Genomic DNA, 19,122 nt, shown 5'->3' on the forward strand with positions numbered 1-19,122 from the left:
GAATACAAAGCTGGAAAAGAAATCTACTGAGTCTTGCTGGAAAGGAAGTATTGCTGAAATCAGTGATAATGGCACTCCCAAATTACACAATGTCATGCTTTAGAATTCCAAAAGGAATGTGTAGAGACATTAGTAAACAAATGGCACGGTTTTGGTGGGGGGCAGACGAGCATCAAAGAAAAATACACTGGACGAATTGGAAGGCACTTACTGAGGTTAAAGGAAAGGGTGGTCTAGGCTTTCGAGATCTGGAAATTTTCAACACAGCTTTGCTAGCAAAACAACTCTGGAGAATCATTGTTATGCCTAACAGGCTTGTTAGTAGAGTTATGAGAGCTAAATATATGAAAAGAGAATCTGACTGGATGAAGCATGCCCCTACTTCAGCATCATACCTATGGAAGAGTCTTCTGAGCGCCAGATTCCTTTTGAAAAATGGAATAAGAAAACAAGTTGGGGATGGAAGTACAATCAAGGTGTGGCAAGACAGATGGATACCTGTTTCAAGAGATGGTAGAATGGAACATGATAGACCAGCATTGGGAAGCATCCAATATGTCAAAGACCTGATTAAACAAGGGCAATGGGATAAGGAGCTAATAAATCAAGTTTTCAGCAGAGAGACGGCCCAAATGATTGTAAGGATACCACTCAGTATGTACCAAAGGAGAGACAGGATCATCTGGCATTACTCAAAGAATGGGGAATATACAGTGAGGTCAGGGTATACTTTAGCAAAGGAAATGGAGGCACAGGCAACTAAAACAATGCAGCTCAAGGAGAAGACAAGTAGCCATAACAGGAAGGAAAGTATGTGGAAGAAGTTGTGGGGAACAAATGTCAAACACAAACTGAAACATTTTATGTGGAAATGTCTACACAACTGTCTTCCAGTCAATGACTTGGTGCACGGCAGAACAGGGATGGGGAACAACATTTGCAAAAGCTGTGGGGAAGGAATTGAAACTATAGAGCATCTGTTCTTTGATTGTGAATATGCAAAGAGAATCTGAAAAATCAGTCCAATCAACTGGGATGGATTAATAGATCTGCAGGCTTGCTTTTGGAGATGGTGGGAAGGAATCTTAGAAGCTTCTCAAAGAGTCAATGGCAAGGAGCATATAGAATTAACAATTAATCTCCTCTGGCAAATATGGAAGGCAAGGAACCAGATTGTCTTCAACAACGCAAAAGGGGAGGAAATTTCAGTGGTAAGGAAAGCTCAACAAGAGTGGATAGAATTCAAGGAAGCTGTGGAACTAGAAAGTAGAGCTGGCATTGTTGAAGCAACTCCAAATCAGTATGATAGACGATGGAAACCTCCAATGGAAGGTGTGAACAAGATTAATACTGATGCTGCAATCTCAACACAATCGATCAGAACTGGTAAAGGAATAGTGGCTAGAAACTGGAAAGGAGAGGTGCTGAAAGCTTGGGCCATAATGGAGGAGAAGTTGGGGGAACCAGAAATTGAGGAAGCTGCAGCAATTAGAGCTGCAATGCAATTGGGAAAGGCAGCAGGCTGGAGAAGAATCGAAGTACAATCAGACTGCAAGAATGTGATAGACTGTATCTTAACCGTCTCATGCAACAACAGCAACTGTGCTGTGATACTGGAGGACATACAACAACTGAGGGAGTTTTTTGAGCAATGCAACTTCTCTTTTATACATAGGGAAGGGAATGAAGTGTGTCATAGGCTAGCAAAGTTTGCCTTGAAGCTAGTTAATGATGTATATTGGGAATCATGTTTCCCTGGCTGGATTAAAGATCTAGCAAGAATAGATTATGAGAGCAATGAGCTCCTTTTGTAAAGTGCTCTTGTATTATCAAGTTTAAATCAATACAAATGTTATCATTTTGACAAAAAAAAAAGATAAATTTATTCCTTTCCTTAATTTGCACTTAAGGACTTTGGCTAAGTTCGGGAGCTTAGGATAGAAAAGAGGCGAAGGGAAAACTTAAGTTACGAGAGAAGAGAAGAGAAGAAATTGTTATGTTGTTTGGGAGTTTTAAAAGTTAGTGGAATGATTTTGAATATAAAAGTTATTAAATATTTGTTCAAGACATTTTTAAGGACAAAATAGGTATTTTAAAAAACTTTCATAAGTTTTTTTCAACTTTCTCTCCATTTCTCTCCAATTTGGGAGGAAAAATTTTGTCTATTATTCATCCTCTTAAATCCTTCCATTTTTCTTATTTTCTTTCTTACTGAAAATTAACAAATGAAAGAAAAATTAACTCTCTTCTTTCTCTTTCTTTTCTGTCCAAATCCTTCACTCTCAAACGAAAGATTAAGCGAAATTTAAGCTCCAACGTTTCAAATTTGTGACACATAAATAACTTTTGAGCGAAACTATGAAATTAAAACAATTAACCCAAGATGTCGAGCAATTTGCGAGTATAAACATTCAAAAGAATGGACCTCGGTTATTGGTGGTGTCTGTCATTCACATCAAGTGAAAGAACAAAGTCGTAGTTTTTTTTCAAAAATTACAAGTAATTAGATTAGAAATACTCAGGAGTTAACAGTTAAATCAACCCAAGAAAGCAATCTAAGCGGGATCCACAAGTAACAAAGTCGTAGTTCACCCAAGATGTCGAGCAATTTGCGAGTATAAATATTCATACGAATGGACCTCGGTGATTGGTGGTGTCTGTCATTCACATAAAGTGAAAGAACAAAGTCATAGTTTTTTTTTTTTTTCAAAGATTAAAAGTAATTAGATTAGAAACAAATTGAGTTAACAATTAAACCGGCCCAAGAAGAGCAATTTAAACGGGACCCACAAGTAATAAAGTCGTAGTTGAGGGGTGAATAATTGGGAGTAGTCGTAGTACTTATTATGCCAAACTGTACTATGACGTGCTGGACATAACATATTCGTCGTCAGTCAGTTGCACATCATCCTAGGCGCTCCATCTACCACAAATCAATACACCAGTTGCTATCACGTTGCTGATTTTTAGGGAGAAATTTGCAATGCTGATTGAGGCCTCTTGGTTTTGTAATCACAGATTCGCAGTCACAATCCAGTGAAATTTTGGCAAAAATGTACCATCTAGCGTTTTGGATGTGCAGTGAAATTTCACTTCTTGTGGTGGATGGATACTAAAGGTACGTGCAAATCATAGCTTGAGCTCCCTAGAAACTTAATTGAACACATAATATCAAATTATTTTGGCACATAATTGGTTTGTTTGGATTAGGTTTTATTTCCCAAAATTTATTTATTTACATCATCATTACAATTTCCAATACACCTTTTTACCTTCCCAATTACCTTTTTATCTCACATACATCACATCACAAAAAGTGCTACAGTAAAAATATCTCTAATAATTCACAATCCAAACAGACCTAATGAATAAAAATGTAGGAGAAAAATTGAGCATTAAAACAATTAAAATTGACAAATTTTATTTGCATTTTAATTTTTATTCATCACAATTTTACTATCATTGTTATCTTATAATTTTTATTTATTTGACTATATAATGAAACAAATAGTAGGAATATAATTAACAAAATACAGAGTATAAATAACATTTTTCTCAAAATTTGTTGTGAAGAGAAATCCATTTATGAAGCCAGCCCCCTATTTATTGTAATTTGGATAAAGAATTTTGAACTAGTATCATGACGATACTCTAAAAGGAGAGAGAGTTAATGTACTATGAGTGCATTGCTGGATTAATAGCAGTATAACTTTAGTTGTAACTTAATCAGAAGAAGTCATAATGTTTCTAGTACTTTAATAATAATAAAAAAAAGTTTAGAAAGCCATTAAGACCTAGCACAATTTTCAACGTCAATAAAGATTACTAAAAACTTGCACATTTTTCTTTCTTTTTGAGAGAAGAAACTAATTCATCTATTTAAATCCTACCTAAAGGTGAGAACATTATCCCTTACCTCTAGAATATAAATTGCAAATTTAGATAAAAATATGAACTATCATATTTCCAGATCTATATATACAAATTAGGATCCAACCATTTTTTTTATTGCCAAAAAAGTTTCTAATCAAAATTGAATTTTCTAACAATTTTTTGTTGAGTAACACTGTCCACCAACTGCAATCCTTTTATAATCGCAATGAACTAGTCAAATTAACAAAATGCTGCCAACTCCTTCAACCATATGGTCATGATATGCCCACTTTAATGCGTAGCAATTGTACCAAACCCTAACTACTCTATCACTAAGGACAATAAAAAAGGGATAATAGTACAAAGCTCTAGATTCTGAAATCTAATTTTACATTTCTTTTATTGCGCAAAACACATCTTGGGCCCACCTAAACCTTCAACCATATGGTTCTGATATGCCCACTTTAATGCATAGCAATTGTACCAAACTCTAACTATGCTATCATTAAGGACAATTAAAAAAGGGATAATAGTACAAAGCTATAGAACCATTTCAAGCAAAAAGATTCTGAAATCTAATTTTACATTTCTTTTATTGTGCAAAACACATCTTGGGCCCGCCTAAAGATAGAATCACTGATAAAAATTTGATAACAAAATAAAATTTCTACAAAATGAATTGTAAGTCTGTAACATAGGAACCAAAATTAAGCATAACAAAGTTTCACATTTGCTATAGTGGTGAACTCTATAGTAAACTTGAGTTGTTCAACTATCTGATTTTAGTAACAAAACTTGTCAATTTGATGCTGAATTAGGCTAGACTATGCAGTAAATATCTTACTTTTCCAATATAATTTTTTGCACATCTATGAGGAGTACGAACAAGTCATACAAACAAAATGAACCAAAAAAATTCAGAGTCGTAAATCATGAAATAAATTAAGACATGCCTACATTATTGGTAATATCCTTCTCTTTTTCCTCAATAATAAAGTCACCATAGCAAGTTTGATAATAACCTCAACTGACAACAACTAAACTCGATTTCCTGGAACTTCAATGCGTCAAAAAAGGTCTCTACAAGTCTCTTTAAGAGGTTCCAAGAAGCTGAAAAATAGACAATAAGCAATCAAAGTCTGTGTTAGCAAGCAGGAGATATTCTCTTAAATCATAAAAAGAAAATTACTGCATTCAAAAATAGTATTACACAAATTACTTCTAAACACAAATTGTAAAATTTTATTTAGGCTCAGTTCATGAATAAGACACTAATTCGAAAGCAAGGATGATTTGTGGCAAATGGGGAGGCTGCATTCTGAAAGAAAAACAGGAAAATATTAGATTACATGAGAAAGGCCGGGAAAACTGAATAAAAGAGATGATATGTACGTGAATAAGAATGTGATATGTTTGACATCTCATTGAAAGTATTTAGTTATGAATCCAATGATGGAAAAGTTTCTACATTATTCCCATTATGAGTTCATAGTTCCACGTCAATATGCCAACCAGATTGATACATATTACACATTAGCACAACCATGTATTAAAATTACAAACATCCATTTAGGACCAAAATTTTGGTATAAAGCAGCTACCTATCAATTTTGATTGCATTCTCACAACAATCCTATTTTGACACAATCAATAAATATGTCCAAATTTCAATAGTTAACAATTCAGGTGTATGAATACTATTAGCAAATCATAAGGAAAACTTGTCTCAATTACCTAAGAGTTATATATTATGCAAAATTTTCAACCTACAAGATTACACTATATGAAAAAATTAGGTCTTTTCCCAAGCTAGTTGCTACAATTATTATGCAAGGATAAATAGGACATGCTAATATACAATTTTATGTTTAAGTAAGGATTTTTTTCAGGGCAATTACAATGCTTTTTCTTTGACAAATTTTATGCCTTTTCACACCTAACACCATCAAGCCTTGAGACCTTCTATGGGAATGATAAGAATCAAATCCTCAACATATTATTATACTATATGAACTTCCTATGTGATTGCAAAATGGGGGAAAAAAAGAAATAGAGAGAAGCAGAGATAGAAGAATACCTAGCTAGAATTATCTTGGTGGAAGCGTTATATGATATGTCTTTTCTTCTAAAAAGTACACAAGAATTGTAGTTAATTACAAAATAGAACAAAAAAAAGGAAAAAATGTGAAGTAAGAAATCAAATTCTGGGAGGAGAAAAGAAAAGAATAAATTTTTTCTTTATTCTTCATGGAAGAGGGTCACTGGCATAAAATGAATCCTAAGAGTTTTTTACATATTTTAATATTTCACTTTTTATCCATGAAGAAATACCAAATAAATAATGTCATCCTACAAATTCAGCAAATAAATGTCTGTTGGCTATAACATTAAGATCGAAAAATAGAGCAAACATGAGAGATAAGAGATGAAGAAGACAAGAAAGAAAAGAAAATGTAAAACGGACTCAAACAAATGATAAGGACCTCTCCTTGCTATGCAACTAATCACCTTGGGGAAAAAAACATGGTAACAATCTTAGTTAGATTAGTTTTAAAACATAAAAAATAAAAAAGGTGAGAAATGGCAGCAATTGCTATCACAAGAAGAAGAAGAAGAAGAGATGAAGTAGGTTTTCTGAGGAAGTAAGGATATTTTAATCCTTTTGGCCCAATTGAAGAAAAAAGAGAAGGAAAAATTTAGCTAAAAGGAGCAATGTTCCACTAGTCAAACATAGACAATACACATGTCAAAAGGATGGGTTACTCTACTAACTTGGTCCATATAATAACACCGAGATCCAATGTAGAACAACAAATAATCCTTCACTTCATTCATGCCACAATTATGTCAGATATACAAGTCTTTGAACTTTCCATTGAAACTCTAAGTTCTTTCAGAAGAAAAGAAACTATACTAATCTACTAACTTCGCTATAGATGCCATTCCGTACCTATAAAAAAATCAAACAACTAAAAGGAGGACCACCATTGTCTGAATTCAATGACATAACAATTCAAAAAAAAAGGAAAAAAAAAGTTGATATTTAACTCCATGGGTCATCCCATCCCTTGGGGCCCTCTCTTTTGACAAAGTTTAACATTGCCTGGACAGCTTCCTGAACTCTGTTGGATAGGGCATGGTTTCCCCATTCAATTTCAACCTTTCTACACCACCCATTGCTCTGCACAGATTCAGGAGCTTCAAGTGAACAGATATTTTTTTCTTCCCAAAGATGGTTTTGCATTGACACCTTACCAATCAACTCTTCACCAAGGCATAACCTAGCATCGGACATGACAGAAAAATCACCGTAAGGGCTTCCAGAGAATACCCACCTTCTAATCTTCTTGATGAATTCCACAATCGGGCCATGTGCATTGTATCAGCATGGAAACCAGCAAGTTTAAGTCCATAATTCTCTATAACATGGTTATCAAAGCTATAGTTGTGCCACACCTACAGAAAAACAAGCCAGTGCAGTTCCCCACATGGCATATAATCATTCGAAGAACTGATGAGCAACAAAGAGCCCCACACAGAATTACATACAAAAAATCTTTACCTTTTTAATTGACGGGTCTTCAAAAAAAGGAGCAAATTCAGCCAAAAGATTCCTCCCGTCCTCATCAAGAAGATCTACCCAGATACAAGACTTGCCATTTCCAAAATTCGCTTCCGGTCCACAATAAATACTGCAGCATACAATTTCTCCATGATCAACTGGTGTTTCCTGCTTAACATCAATCTTTGATACCTAGACATTAGCAGAAACCAGTAAAATGAGCTCCCAAAAAAAAATTGAATGCTACTGGAGAGAACATGAATATTAAGCGAATAAGATAATTAAAGTACAGAATTCAACTGGTTGTATGCAAATGTAAAATAGTCTAAAAGCAAGTCAAATGAAAAACATACTTCCGTGTCACATGCATGGACCATATGCCTGTATTGATTTGTGAGCATACCAACTACTTCCTTTGCAGCAGAGACAGTATCAACCACAAGAACCTTGTCATAAATGCAACCAAGCCTCTCACGAAGATTTGACTGGATAATAGCTTCTGGTTCCACAGATCCTTTTCCTGTGGGGGTTCCATTTATTTTGTCAACACCAACAGACTTTTCAGCAGCAGCCTCCCTTTTTGTTACATTATGAGCACTGCCTTTATCAATTGAGGGATACTTTTCTTTCTGTTCTTCGAATAATTTTGGCAGGGAAATTTTAGGTTGGGAAGACTTTGGAGGTAACTGCATTGTCCTCGGAGAGATTTTTCAGTGTATATCTGCTTGTTGGCTATTTGATGTATAAGACTGTCTGCTACTTGAAAAGTTGTCCTTCATCTCACGATCTGGTGCAATTGTATTCACACTTACGATATTCGGTAGGCTAAGGTTTCCTGAAGAACAAGCTGAATCATGAACATTTCTGAACGAGAGAGGTGAATTACTAGTAGATGGACAAGATAAGTCATTATCAGTGCTTTGTTGTCTAAATTTGTGATCACTTCCATCTGTCAAACTAGGCAAACTAGAAGTCCGTTTAGCATGATAAGCTTCCTTTCTTCTCTTATAGTATTGAGTCACGTCACCCCAGGATTTGTAAGTAGGCCTCTGATAGTCATGCACAAACACATGATTCCTACTTGATATCTTCACAACGGAATGATCAGAAGCAGGGCCATTTGAGACATTTGAGAAGGATACGTAGCCAGAATGGGTTTTGCAATATTCTGGCCTGAGAGTCACGGTGTCATGAAAGCCCAAAGCCAACAAAATACTCAAATAAAATAAATGAAAATACATTATTTTGTCACACAAATTGAACTCATGACAAGTACAAATATTTGCATTATCAACTATTTATCCTATGTTTAATGAATTTGTACAAATCTCAATAGCATTACAGCTCTCTCTGACATATGGTGCTATGGAACAGATATTCTTACAGCAGAACAGAAAAGCAGTTTTCAAGTGAACAAAAGTGCAGAACAGAAAAGTGAACAGATATCCTTACATGTTCATTTCTGACTATGTAAACCCAAATCACCAAATGACAAAAAATAATTACCCAAAAAGAACTCAAAATCAGACAAAAGTAAACAAAAGAAAATTTTCAAAAAATTTTCAAAAAATAGAAAAATAATAGAGAATAATACCTTAAGATACTTAAGCTTCAAATTTCCATAGACGACTCCAAACGTGAAGGCGGAAGCACGAGCCACCTGCCACCAGTTATACGAAAACGAAAAAAAAATCCAAATTAGATCAGACATCAATGAAATTGTGAGAAATTAAAGCTGGCGGAGGTGGATGGTTAACCAAGGCGAGAGTGCTGGTGCCGGAGTAGGGTCCAGGAGGAGGCGACATTTGCTGCTGATCGCTGAAATCGAAGAAAGAATAACTGCAGATGCTGCGAATACTGCCCCAAATCTAAGGTCTCTCTCAGACTCAGAGCCCTAATTTTCGTCGGACACCAGTTTGGAAATTAGAAATGTTGGGGAGATGGGCGAGGGCTTCCCTTAGCTCCTGCATTATTCAGTAAGGAAAAATGCCCAAAAAGGTAACTCTTTTTGCAGGAAACCACCAACCAAATTTACATATAGAAAAATTGCAGAGTATAACCTGTTCATCGACGACATCGATATCTGCGAGCATGCGGCTGGATTTCTTACCGGAATTGCCTAATTCATTTGCTAAGAAATAATTTCTGGAGAATCCGAACTCGTCCTTTTCGATGTCATGTTGTTCCATTTTCTGGTTTTGACGAACCTAAACCTAATGATGAGAGGGAAGGAGTAGGAGCAACGGGACGGCGGAGGTAGGGAGCAGAGGAGAGGAGAGTGGCCGAGAGAGGCGGAGGGCAAAAATTTAGGCAACCGAGAGAAATCAATTCAGGGCAAAAATTTATCATGCAATTACATCCCTTCAATGGGAAAGCAAGGGTAGTTTGATTGCGGAGAGATTCAACAGAAAAAACTCTGCGGGAAAGCAAAATTTTGGCCAAGAGTTTGCCGAGAGAGAGAGTTTCTGCGAGAGATAGAGAAGAAGCAAAATTTCACTGAGAGGCAAAATCAAATTTTGAGATTTCACTAAGTGTTTTGGCAAAGGGATCTTCCACCAAAATCAAACGACGTCGTTTTGTGTTTTAATTTTTTTTGGGTGTATCTCACATTTCCGCAAGTGTCATAATAGGGAGTCTAAAGGTACATTATTATTTTTATGTCAAATAAAATAAAAAAAATTAGAGTATATATTATTGAGTTGATAACTAGTGTCACGATAGAAGTGTTATAATGGCACAAACCAGCAAGTGTCCTTATAGACATGTCAGAAAAGACCATTTTTGTTGTAGTGCTTTGAAAATTTTGTATAATTGTTAAAAATCAAGAAATCAAATTAAAATATATATAGTGAATTGAATGTTCAACTCATGATGTTATGAAACAGAAAATAATCCAACTCCTTTAGAAACCTCATCGATTGTAACTTGCACAAAACCTACGCTTGAGGGGGGAAAAAGATATCCTGTATATTCATGGCCAAAACTTGCAGCAATTATAAGGAAAATACAAATACATATATCCGCAATTTATTACAAAAAGAAATTTGTATCTTCTATCCATAATAAGATATAATTTCTATGAGTAAATGTTATATACACTGACAGTGTATACACTAATTTTGCATAGTTGTCATTCATCCAATGCTGACAGTATATACACTGTCAGTGTAGAATAGATTAATCCAATTTCTATTATGGCTAAAGAAATTGCAAGCTAACCAGAACTACTTTTTTTCCATTAATAAGAACTACTTTTTTTTTTCCATTAAGAGCTAGACCTACCATTTGAAGACATTTTGTGATGCCCAGAGCAAAATGCATTCAAGCAAAGTAACTTCTAGTTGGAAACAAAATTATAGAAAAAATTTCACCAGAGAAATAGAGGCTTATACATGACAAAAATCAGGCAAAGAAAGTGAGTTGCAATGGTTGCGATTCTTGTACCGATCCATTTCTTACCTTTAGGCAAGTGGGTGGTCCAAACTAAAACAACAACTAATAACTGAAGGATTTTTTTTAAAAAAAAAAAAGGGAAAGAAAATAGTAGGCATAGTAGTCTCAAAATCATAAAATGATCAACTCATCTACCAAAATAAATAAATAAATAAAAAGATCATTTTATAGAGCAATTTGGTGGAAATCAAACATAAGAACGTAACAAAAGAAAACAATTTTGCTGATTTACATAAAAATCACAAAAAGGAAAAACAACAAAGGAAAAATATCCTAGCAAATCTGATTCCTCAAGCATGCAAATAAAAGAGTTAAACATAAAATATATATCAATTACATCTTGAGCTTCAAAATAAGAAAAAGCAGGAAGACAGGGAGCAATGAGAAGAACAAATGACCAAAAGGCTCAAAAAGTTGATGAACAAATGACCAAAATTTTGATTAAAAACAGTAAACATCACATCGTGATGAATTTTTGGGAAAAAGTTGGATGGCTCGAGACAATCGAGACATTGAGTCGTTCATGACCATGCCGATTAAGTAGACAGAGACATGTTTAGGTAGAGAAAACATGTGTAAACAGTAAAGAGTAAAAGGTCCCTTAAATTGTCATCGTTGTCTACTTTTGGTTTTTGATCCATTTTTTGTCTTCGACTGACCCCTAAACAATTAAAAGTGTATAATTTAAGGGCTTTTGACCATTTTAAACATAAAATTTGTCAGAATCCAAGGGCATTTTTGTCCGATCCAAATCAAAGCATTGAGAACTTAATAAAAAGCATCAAGAGTAGGAATAGAAACCCTGAAAAGAAAAAATTCTTCATTTTCTTTGAACTCTTCATCGTATTTCTCCACAAAATGTCTAAATTCATTGATTTCATTAGATTTTTCATGTCCCTCTCAAGTATGAAATCAATGAATTTGGAAATTTTATGGAGAAATTTGATGAAATGTTTAAGAAAAATAAAGGGTTTTCTTTTCTTAGAATTTCTATTCCTGTCCTCGATACTTTTGATTAAGTTCTCGATGCTTTTGATTAATGTTGGATAAAATTGCCCTTTAGTTTTGTCTGGATTTATGTCTAAAATGGCTAGAAGTCCTTAAACATACACATTTAATTGCTCAGGGGCTAGTTGGAGACAAAAAATAAATTAGGGGCCAAAAGTCGACAATAATGATAGTTTAGGGACTCCCAGATTTTTTACTCAAAACAGTAAAATACACTATTCCAGCCCCTTTTCCGGATAAACCAGCAAGGATAGGTTTTACTGTATAGGATTGAAACTAATGACCAGGTTATCCAACTTATTAAAATTTAAAACACCTAATCAACATACTAAACATCTTTTGTTAGGCCCAAATCATTTTTAGTTATTCAACCACTCCATCTAGGGGAATTCAATAAAAATAGCATGCAATTGTTGTATGCAACAATTAACAAAATTGGCATATATTCATGGATGCAACAATTTCAGAGACAAAACCAAAATAACAAATATGCCAACTTTCATAACAAACTCAAATATAAAGTTCAATATTATTTATTTTAGAATAAGGGTGCGTTTGATAAAATTGAAATAAAAAATTGAAATCTGAAGTTTAAAATCTGAATCTATTAAGTTATTTAATTGTTAAGTATTAAATCAAATATATTTGAGTGTACATTATATTCAGTAATAAGTGAATAGTTTATCACTTATTTTTAGGAGCAAGTTTTGCTTGAATTTTAATTCAGTGTCACTTAATTAATTCAGATATTTAATTTTTGGTTATCAACATGTTTGAACGTATTAAAATTTGAATTCATTAAATTTAAATATGAAATTGAGTTATCAAACAAGACCTAAATCTACATTTACAACTAGAGGTGGCAATTTGGATTGAAATCCATTTATCCATCCATATAATCCATAATTAAATGGATTTGGATTATCCATTTATAGTATTGGTTTTAAATGGTTGAGCAAAGTAAAACTATTAAATTAAATGGATTTATATGGATTATCCATAAAAACCATATATATCCATTTACTTAAAAATCAAATAAAATTGAAGTTTCGGTGGATAGAGAATTGGGTATCAACTGTGACCGGATTGAGGTGGGTGAGATGCTCCAAGTTGCTCTACTTTGCACTCAATACCTCCCCGCCCACCGGCCTAAGATGTCGGACGTGGATCGAATGCTTGAAGGAGAGGGCCTACAGAAAAATGGCCAGCCTCCCATAATTATACAAATCAAGGCACAAACCTTCCCACCCTCAAGGCTGTTTTGTGTTTTACTATGTTTGTATATATCGTTTCACAGTCAGAGATACTGATTGCTCCAATGAGTAAATAATATTTAAATGGATTATAAATGGATAATTAATTTTTATTTAATTCATTTAGATCCATCCATTTATTAAATGAATTTAAATAAATTGAATAAATTTCATCCACTATCCATTAAGTCAAAATCAATTATGAACCATTTATCCGTATTACCACCTCTATTTACAACTACATGTATGTGTTAAAAAAATGCTAAAATTATTGGACTCATCCCTCTCTTTTTGTCATACCAAGAGCCAGGGCTTCCTCACCGAAAATTTGGAGTCGAAGGCACAATTCTTCCTCATGTTGTAGCCCACTTGCATTCCCATCTATTCCCATCCATAATAAGAGAACAGCGTTAGAGGCAGCAAAAGTGCAAAACAAATGCAAGCTTTTCCTTCCGGTTGCCACGTGGCAGCATGGGAAGCAGCTACAGCAAGAAGCAACTCGTTCTTATATTTAGAAGTTAGAAAAGACAAGGGGTCTCAGGCAGAGGTGCTTCCAAATTTCATATCAAGGTTCATGTAGTAAACAGGTGAAAATTTTTTCTGATTCTCAACTAATTAGTATTACTGATGATTCTCGGCAATATATAGGCTAAAAATATGATTAACCCTCTATTTATCGCTCTCTTATCAATTCGAAATACGAGGCTGCTGGGTTGGAAAGGGGAGATGGCCTGAACTTGTCTCGATGCGAAAAGTGTTCGACCAAATGCCCATATGAAAATTGAGTAATGCAACATTAAGTTTTTGGAAAATTTTTATGGGTTTTTTTTGTGTGTGATGGCTATATAGGATAAATAGCCAACACAAAAGCTGAAGAATCAAATGGGCAATTGGAAGCTGTTTTTATTTGATCATTTTGCTAACTCGAATATTTGGATGATAATTTGTTGTTGTTTTAGAGGTAAGTGTGCAGTTTTCTAACTCACTGCTTACTGTTTGGAAACAAGCAGTTAAGAATTTTGTGTGGAAGAACTACTCTTCCTAGCGAAAAAAGAACCTCTACGTTAACTGCATTGGTTCCTGTTCAAATTTCATCATGCGCTTGGCAAAATGTAGTCTAAGCCAAAGCAAAAGATAGAGAAAAAAGGCAGTTAAATCTGTGTTTGTTGATCCATTTTGCTGGCTGACTTGAATACTTGGATGACAAAGTATAGCGGTTTTAGTGGTAAATGTGCAGTTTTCCAACTCACTCTTTATTGTTTGGAAATAAGCAGTTAACAATTTTGTATCGAAGAATTACTTCTCTTAATGAAAAGAGAATCTCTATGTTAACTGCACTGGTTACCGTTCAAAATTTGCTATTTGCTTGGAAAGATTTAGTCCAAGCAGTAGAATTTTGAATCCTGCATAAAGTTAGTGAAGGCAATTTTTGTATTCTTGAATTAGCAGTGAACACGTTGTCTGCATTGACTGTTAACCTAACATGCTTTTTTTTTTTTTTTTTTTTTTCTGGACAATATCGGGGAATATGACATATGAAATAGAATACTATACAACATGCAGCAACTACAGAATCTAAGTTCATATTTTCTCCGAAAACCGCAAATAAGTTGCCATTTTTAGTCCTGTGCAAAAATTTGAATTACACCTGAAAAGTGGATATGCTATTTAACTTATGAGTGACTTCTTCTTTCTGATTGAGAAACAGAAAACAATCACTGCACCTCTTTGTTTTCTTGATTTTATAATGATCAGGCCATGTATTATTGTCCCAGGCCTTTTTGATATATTTATCTGCATAATTTGTTATCAGCATTATTCATCTATGACTTCCAGAAAGCTTTGTTTTAGAACAGTTAGGTGGTTTTCCACTTAACGATAAATATATTTGGGTTCTGAAGAATGCATATTTGTCTTGTTGCAGATTCAGGTCTAAAGTTTGAACTACAATGAATATAAGATGGCCAAGGCTTCTAACACCCACACAGCTCTCACAAATTATAAAGAGCCAGAAAAACCCTTTAAAGGCTCTTCAAATATTTAGAGAGGCAAAATGCAGATACCCTGGTTATCGTCACAATGGGCCAGTCTATAATACAATTATCAGCATCCTTGGAAACTCAGGCAGGATAGCTGAGATGAAGGAAGTGATCTGCCAAATGAGAGATGACTCTTGTGAATGTCGAGATTCAGTTTTTGCTGGTGCCATCCGAACTTATTCAAAGGCCTGTCTTTTAGGTGAAGCCATTGCACTATTTAGAAGCCTTCCCCAATTCAACTGTGTGAACTGGACAGAATCTTTTAATACACTTTTGGAGATAATGGTGAAAGAATCTAAGTTAGAGACTGCTCATCTCCTCTTCCTGGAGAATTTTTCTAGCTGGGAAGTGAAGTCTAGGACCCAATCTCTGAATTTGCTTATAAATGCTTTGTGTCAGTTGAATCGTTCTGATCTTGCTCTAAATGTTTTCCAAGAAATGTATTACCAATGCTGCAATCCTGACAGGGAAACTTATAGGATTCTCATGAGGGGTCTCTGTCAAGATGGGAGGCTCAATGAAGCCACGCATTTGCTGTACTCAATGTTCTGGAGGATATCTGAAAGGGGTAGCAGCAGAGATGTTGCTATATACAGAATTCTCTTGGATACTCTGTGTGATAATGGAGAGGCTGAGGAGGCAGTAAATATTCTTGGTAAAGTTTTAAGAAAGGGACTTAAGGCTCCAAAACGATACCACAAGCATCTGGATCTTAGTGAATGTTATTCTGGTGGTAGAGCTGATATTACAAGCATGAAGGTTTTGATAAATGAAGCTTTGATTAGAGGTGGAGTTCCAAATACAGATGGTTACATAACAATGGCCATTGACCTATACTCTGAAGGAAAGATTAATGGAGGTGATAAAGTACTGAGTGAAATGCAGGACAGAGGCTTCAGACCATCATCACTGGTCTTTGAAGCTAAGGTCGCTGCGTTATGTAGAGATGGTAGATTTGATGATGCAGTAGCAGTACTTGAAAGAGAGATGGTGGAGAAAAATTGCGTTCCATCTGTGAAGCTATACAATGCTGTAATAAAAGGTCTTTCTGAAGGACGAAAATCTATGTTTGCCATCAGGTACTTAGAGAGGATGTCCAGGCAGATTGGTTGTGGACCTGACCACGAGACATATACTCTCTTAGTAGATGGCCTTTGTAATGATGGTAAATATGTTGAAGCAAGTAATATAGTCGAGGAAATGTCAAATAACTCTTTTCGGCCCAGAAATGAAACTTACAATAAACTCATCCAAGGTCTTTGTTTGACAGGAAGTTCTTATAATGCCATCATGTGGTTGGAGGAGTTAATCAGTGAAGCAAAAATACCAGAACTTTCTACATGGAATTCATTGGTGTCTTCAGTTTGTTCTGAATCTGTTTGTACTCAGACTTTCTCTGACACACTGAAATTACTGGTAGATTCTTCTTGATAGTGTATCTAGAGCATTCTCTTGTATTTAGGTCTGTGTACTGGTTGATGGTTGCTTATAGAAAGTTGTATGTGCAATTACTTTCACCCAACAATCCAAGAAATTCGTAAATTAAAGCTGATAGAAGAATGGAAGGAAGCAATATTTTGTACTGAATTGACGTGTGCTTGAAATACTAATGGAAATTTTGCCTTTTTTACTGGGAGTATGTTTATTAAATATTTGAATGTATCTAATCATCAAATCTGGCATCCACTCACTCACCAAAAGATGATCTGATGAATGAATAGAACTCCATTGATGCTTCTAGTTCAGGCTTTGTATGCTTATTTGCATTTGTTCTGGTATTCTGGAAAGTAATGCTCAGAAGCATGATGTCCAAAAGTTATCCAGATACAGTTTATCTCCAACAATGGTATTTTGATTTATGATGTCCAGCGCTTAGCATTTTTAGTTGGTTTGGCTAATCTTATGCTCTGAATTTGCTAGATTCCATTAGTCCTGTACATAGACTTTTACGGTGCCTTTATTAAAGTTCACTGGATGTTCTTGTGAAGCAAGGAGGATTAAGTCAATGTTCAGGGCGTGGCGGTTCCCTTGCCTAGCCAATTACATGCCCAATGGGTTTGCCGGTTGTTGAAGAACATGCAAAAGCTAAGTGCTAGGTATTGATGCCATTTACCCTGCACGGTTGATCCAGATGTTTGTTTACTAAAGTTGTATATGATGCATGAATCAATTTAGTAGTCAAAGGCCTTGATGTTTTGGTAAGTAAGTTTCTGTCATCAAGAAGATAGTCCAGGGATGAAAGCATTTACCCGCTGTTGCCGCCAATTGTAGTGGACAGTTGAGTGAGTCAATGTAGTTAGAGACCTTGCAGTTTATTAATAATAGTTCTATAGGTCATTTATGGGCATTGCCTCAACTACTTGTTTCCCCTAGTTTAAGCATGATCTTGTGCACGCAAAGCTACTAATTCCCTTCTCCTTTATTACTCCTGCAGCCTCCATGGTTCTATTGGATGTATTTTTCTCAGTTGCTGCTGATGCTTCTGTACATATGATTATCCCTGTGAACCTTGTTTATATGAGATAATCATGATTGGGTGATTAAAATTTCGTATAAGACAGATCTGAACCCAGAGGGAGAGTTTTTAAACTTTATTGACTATGTGGGGTTCAGTTTTGCCTCCCCTTTTCTTCTCCAGGTGCATGGATCAATGTTAGACATGCTAGCATTTTTTGTTGCATGTCTTCAAGAGAAATATATATCGTAACTGTCTCTGCCTTAAGAAGTTACTTTTCTATCCAACCCCTTCAGTTTGAGTGATTACCGCATGTGCAGTATGTGTCTCTTTGATGCTCCGACTAACAGCTATATGATTTTTTTGGAACTTTTGACTTCTGTTCCCATTCCCATGTACTACCAATAAAGCCAGGGTTTTTTTTTCTTTCTTTCTTTCTTGGTTGCTTATGCACTGGGTTCAGCAACAAATTAGTCCGCTTGACGCTGCTCTCGTACACTGGATGTTAATTAGTGTATATATTGTATTCTAGGCTATATCACTGTGTCAATTTTCACTTCTGTATGACAGTTAAAGCTTCTGAGCTATGTTTTACATTCGAACCCCATGGCATCTGAATTGACAGCTGAGTTCTGAGTTAAATGTTGATCAATATCACTCCCTGTGTAGTAGTTTCTATGCCAGCATCGTGCCAAGTAAGAGCTTATAAATATCTCCACAGGGCAGTTCCTGTGTCAGGACAATGTTTAGCTCTTGATTGAGAATAATTACACACTTTCGTAACAGTACATGAGGTTGTCACGATTAATGCTCTTGTACCCTACCTTTCCTGAACCAATTGCTGGCCTCTTCTTCATGATTCCTCTAGTACTAAGGAGTATACCTTGCTCATCCAAACAAGGCAATTAGCATATTCATCTACAGTTTCTGCCATTGATGCCTTTCTGGACTCCTTCTGTCCATTGCATGTTAGTATTTCAGCATCAGCTTTGTCTCGCACTATAGCTTTGTCTCGCAATATCATTTCTCCTAGTTTTGTGATTGATTTGCTTTTCTTTGGTCACCTAGAAGGATGTTTGCACCAGTGTTGAGTCGATACGCAAGTGTACCTCAAACTCTGCCAACTTGAATGATTTCCATCCAAATTCCAAATTAGTCCAAAATATGAAAAGGTTATGTGGAAGTTTTTAAACAATAAGGAGGTATGGTAAGTGAATCCCAAATCAAACCACAACGGAGTTTTCTATATTTTACCCTAAGTTCTTTTTTGTTTTTTTCTCTTATTGATAAGTTATTCACTAATAAGTTGGATTGTTTTATTAATTAGGTGATAAATGATTTCATATTTTTCTCTATGAAATGAATAACTTGTCATTGTTACCCACTAATTCTGAAATCTGAAATTTGAAGTAGGGAAATCTTAATCCATTAAGAAATTGAATTATTAAATACTAAATCTCATACAATTCATTATGTAAA

General features: G+C 35.1%; 3 protein-coding genes across 4 annotated transcripts; 2 read left to right on the forward strand and 1 right to left on the reverse strand.

Annotated features, from left to right (window-relative positions):
* The first annotated feature begins 1,325 nt into the window (after nucleotides 1–1,325).
* Nucleotides 1,326–1,814, forward strand: LOC140021155 (uncharacterized). Its single transcript, XM_072071926.1, has one exon. It carries the CDS (start codon nucleotides 1,326–1,328, stop codon nucleotides 1,812–1,814), a length of 489 nt encoding a protein of 162 aa, XP_071928027.1.
* Nucleotides 1,815–6,676: 4,862 nt separating this feature from the next.
* LOC113717758 (DNA polymerase I A, chloroplastic/mitochondrial) lies at nucleotides 6,677–9,186 on the reverse strand. Its single transcript, XM_027242556.2, has 4 exons — nucleotides 9,030–9,186; nucleotides 7,789–8,270; nucleotides 7,436–7,627; nucleotides 6,677–7,329 (listed from the first exon to the last, which is right to left on the reverse strand). The coding sequence occupies exons 2-4, from the start codon at nucleotides 8,125–8,127 to the stop codon at nucleotides 7,132–7,134; spliced, it is 729 nt and encodes a 242-aa protein (XP_027098357.2). The 5' UTR covers nucleotides 8,128–8,270; nucleotides 9,030–9,186; the 3' UTR covers nucleotides 6,677–7,131.
* A 4,235-nt stretch (nucleotides 9,187–13,421) lies between these two features.
* LOC113718691 (pentatricopeptide repeat-containing protein At1g05600) lies at nucleotides 13,422–16,818 on the forward strand. Of its 2 annotated transcripts, XM_027243584.2 has the most exons (3): nucleotides 13,422–13,736; nucleotides 15,074–16,353; nucleotides 16,459–16,818. In XM_027243584.2, exons 2-3 carry the CDS (start codon nucleotides 15,099–15,101, stop codon nucleotides 16,617–16,619), a joined length of 1,416 nt encoding a protein of 471 aa, XP_027099385.1. In that variant the 5' UTR covers nucleotides 13,422–13,736; nucleotides 15,074–15,098; the 3' UTR covers nucleotides 16,620–16,818. The 2 variants fall into 2 exon arrangements, with proteins under 2 accessions (XP_027099385.1, XP_027099382.1); XM_027243581.2 differs by having other exon boundaries at nucleotides 13,425–13,736; nucleotides 15,074–16,818.
* The last annotated feature ends 2,304 nt before the right edge of the window (nucleotides 16,819–19,122 follow it).

This window comes from Coffea arabica, chromosome 11e (assembly GCF_036785885.1).
Source record: "Coffea arabica cultivar ET-39 chromosome 11e, Coffea Arabica ET-39 HiFi, whole genome shotgun sequence".
In the NCBI taxonomy this organism is placed as follows: Eukaryota; Viridiplantae; Streptophyta; class Magnoliopsida; order Gentianales; family Rubiaceae; genus Coffea; species Coffea arabica.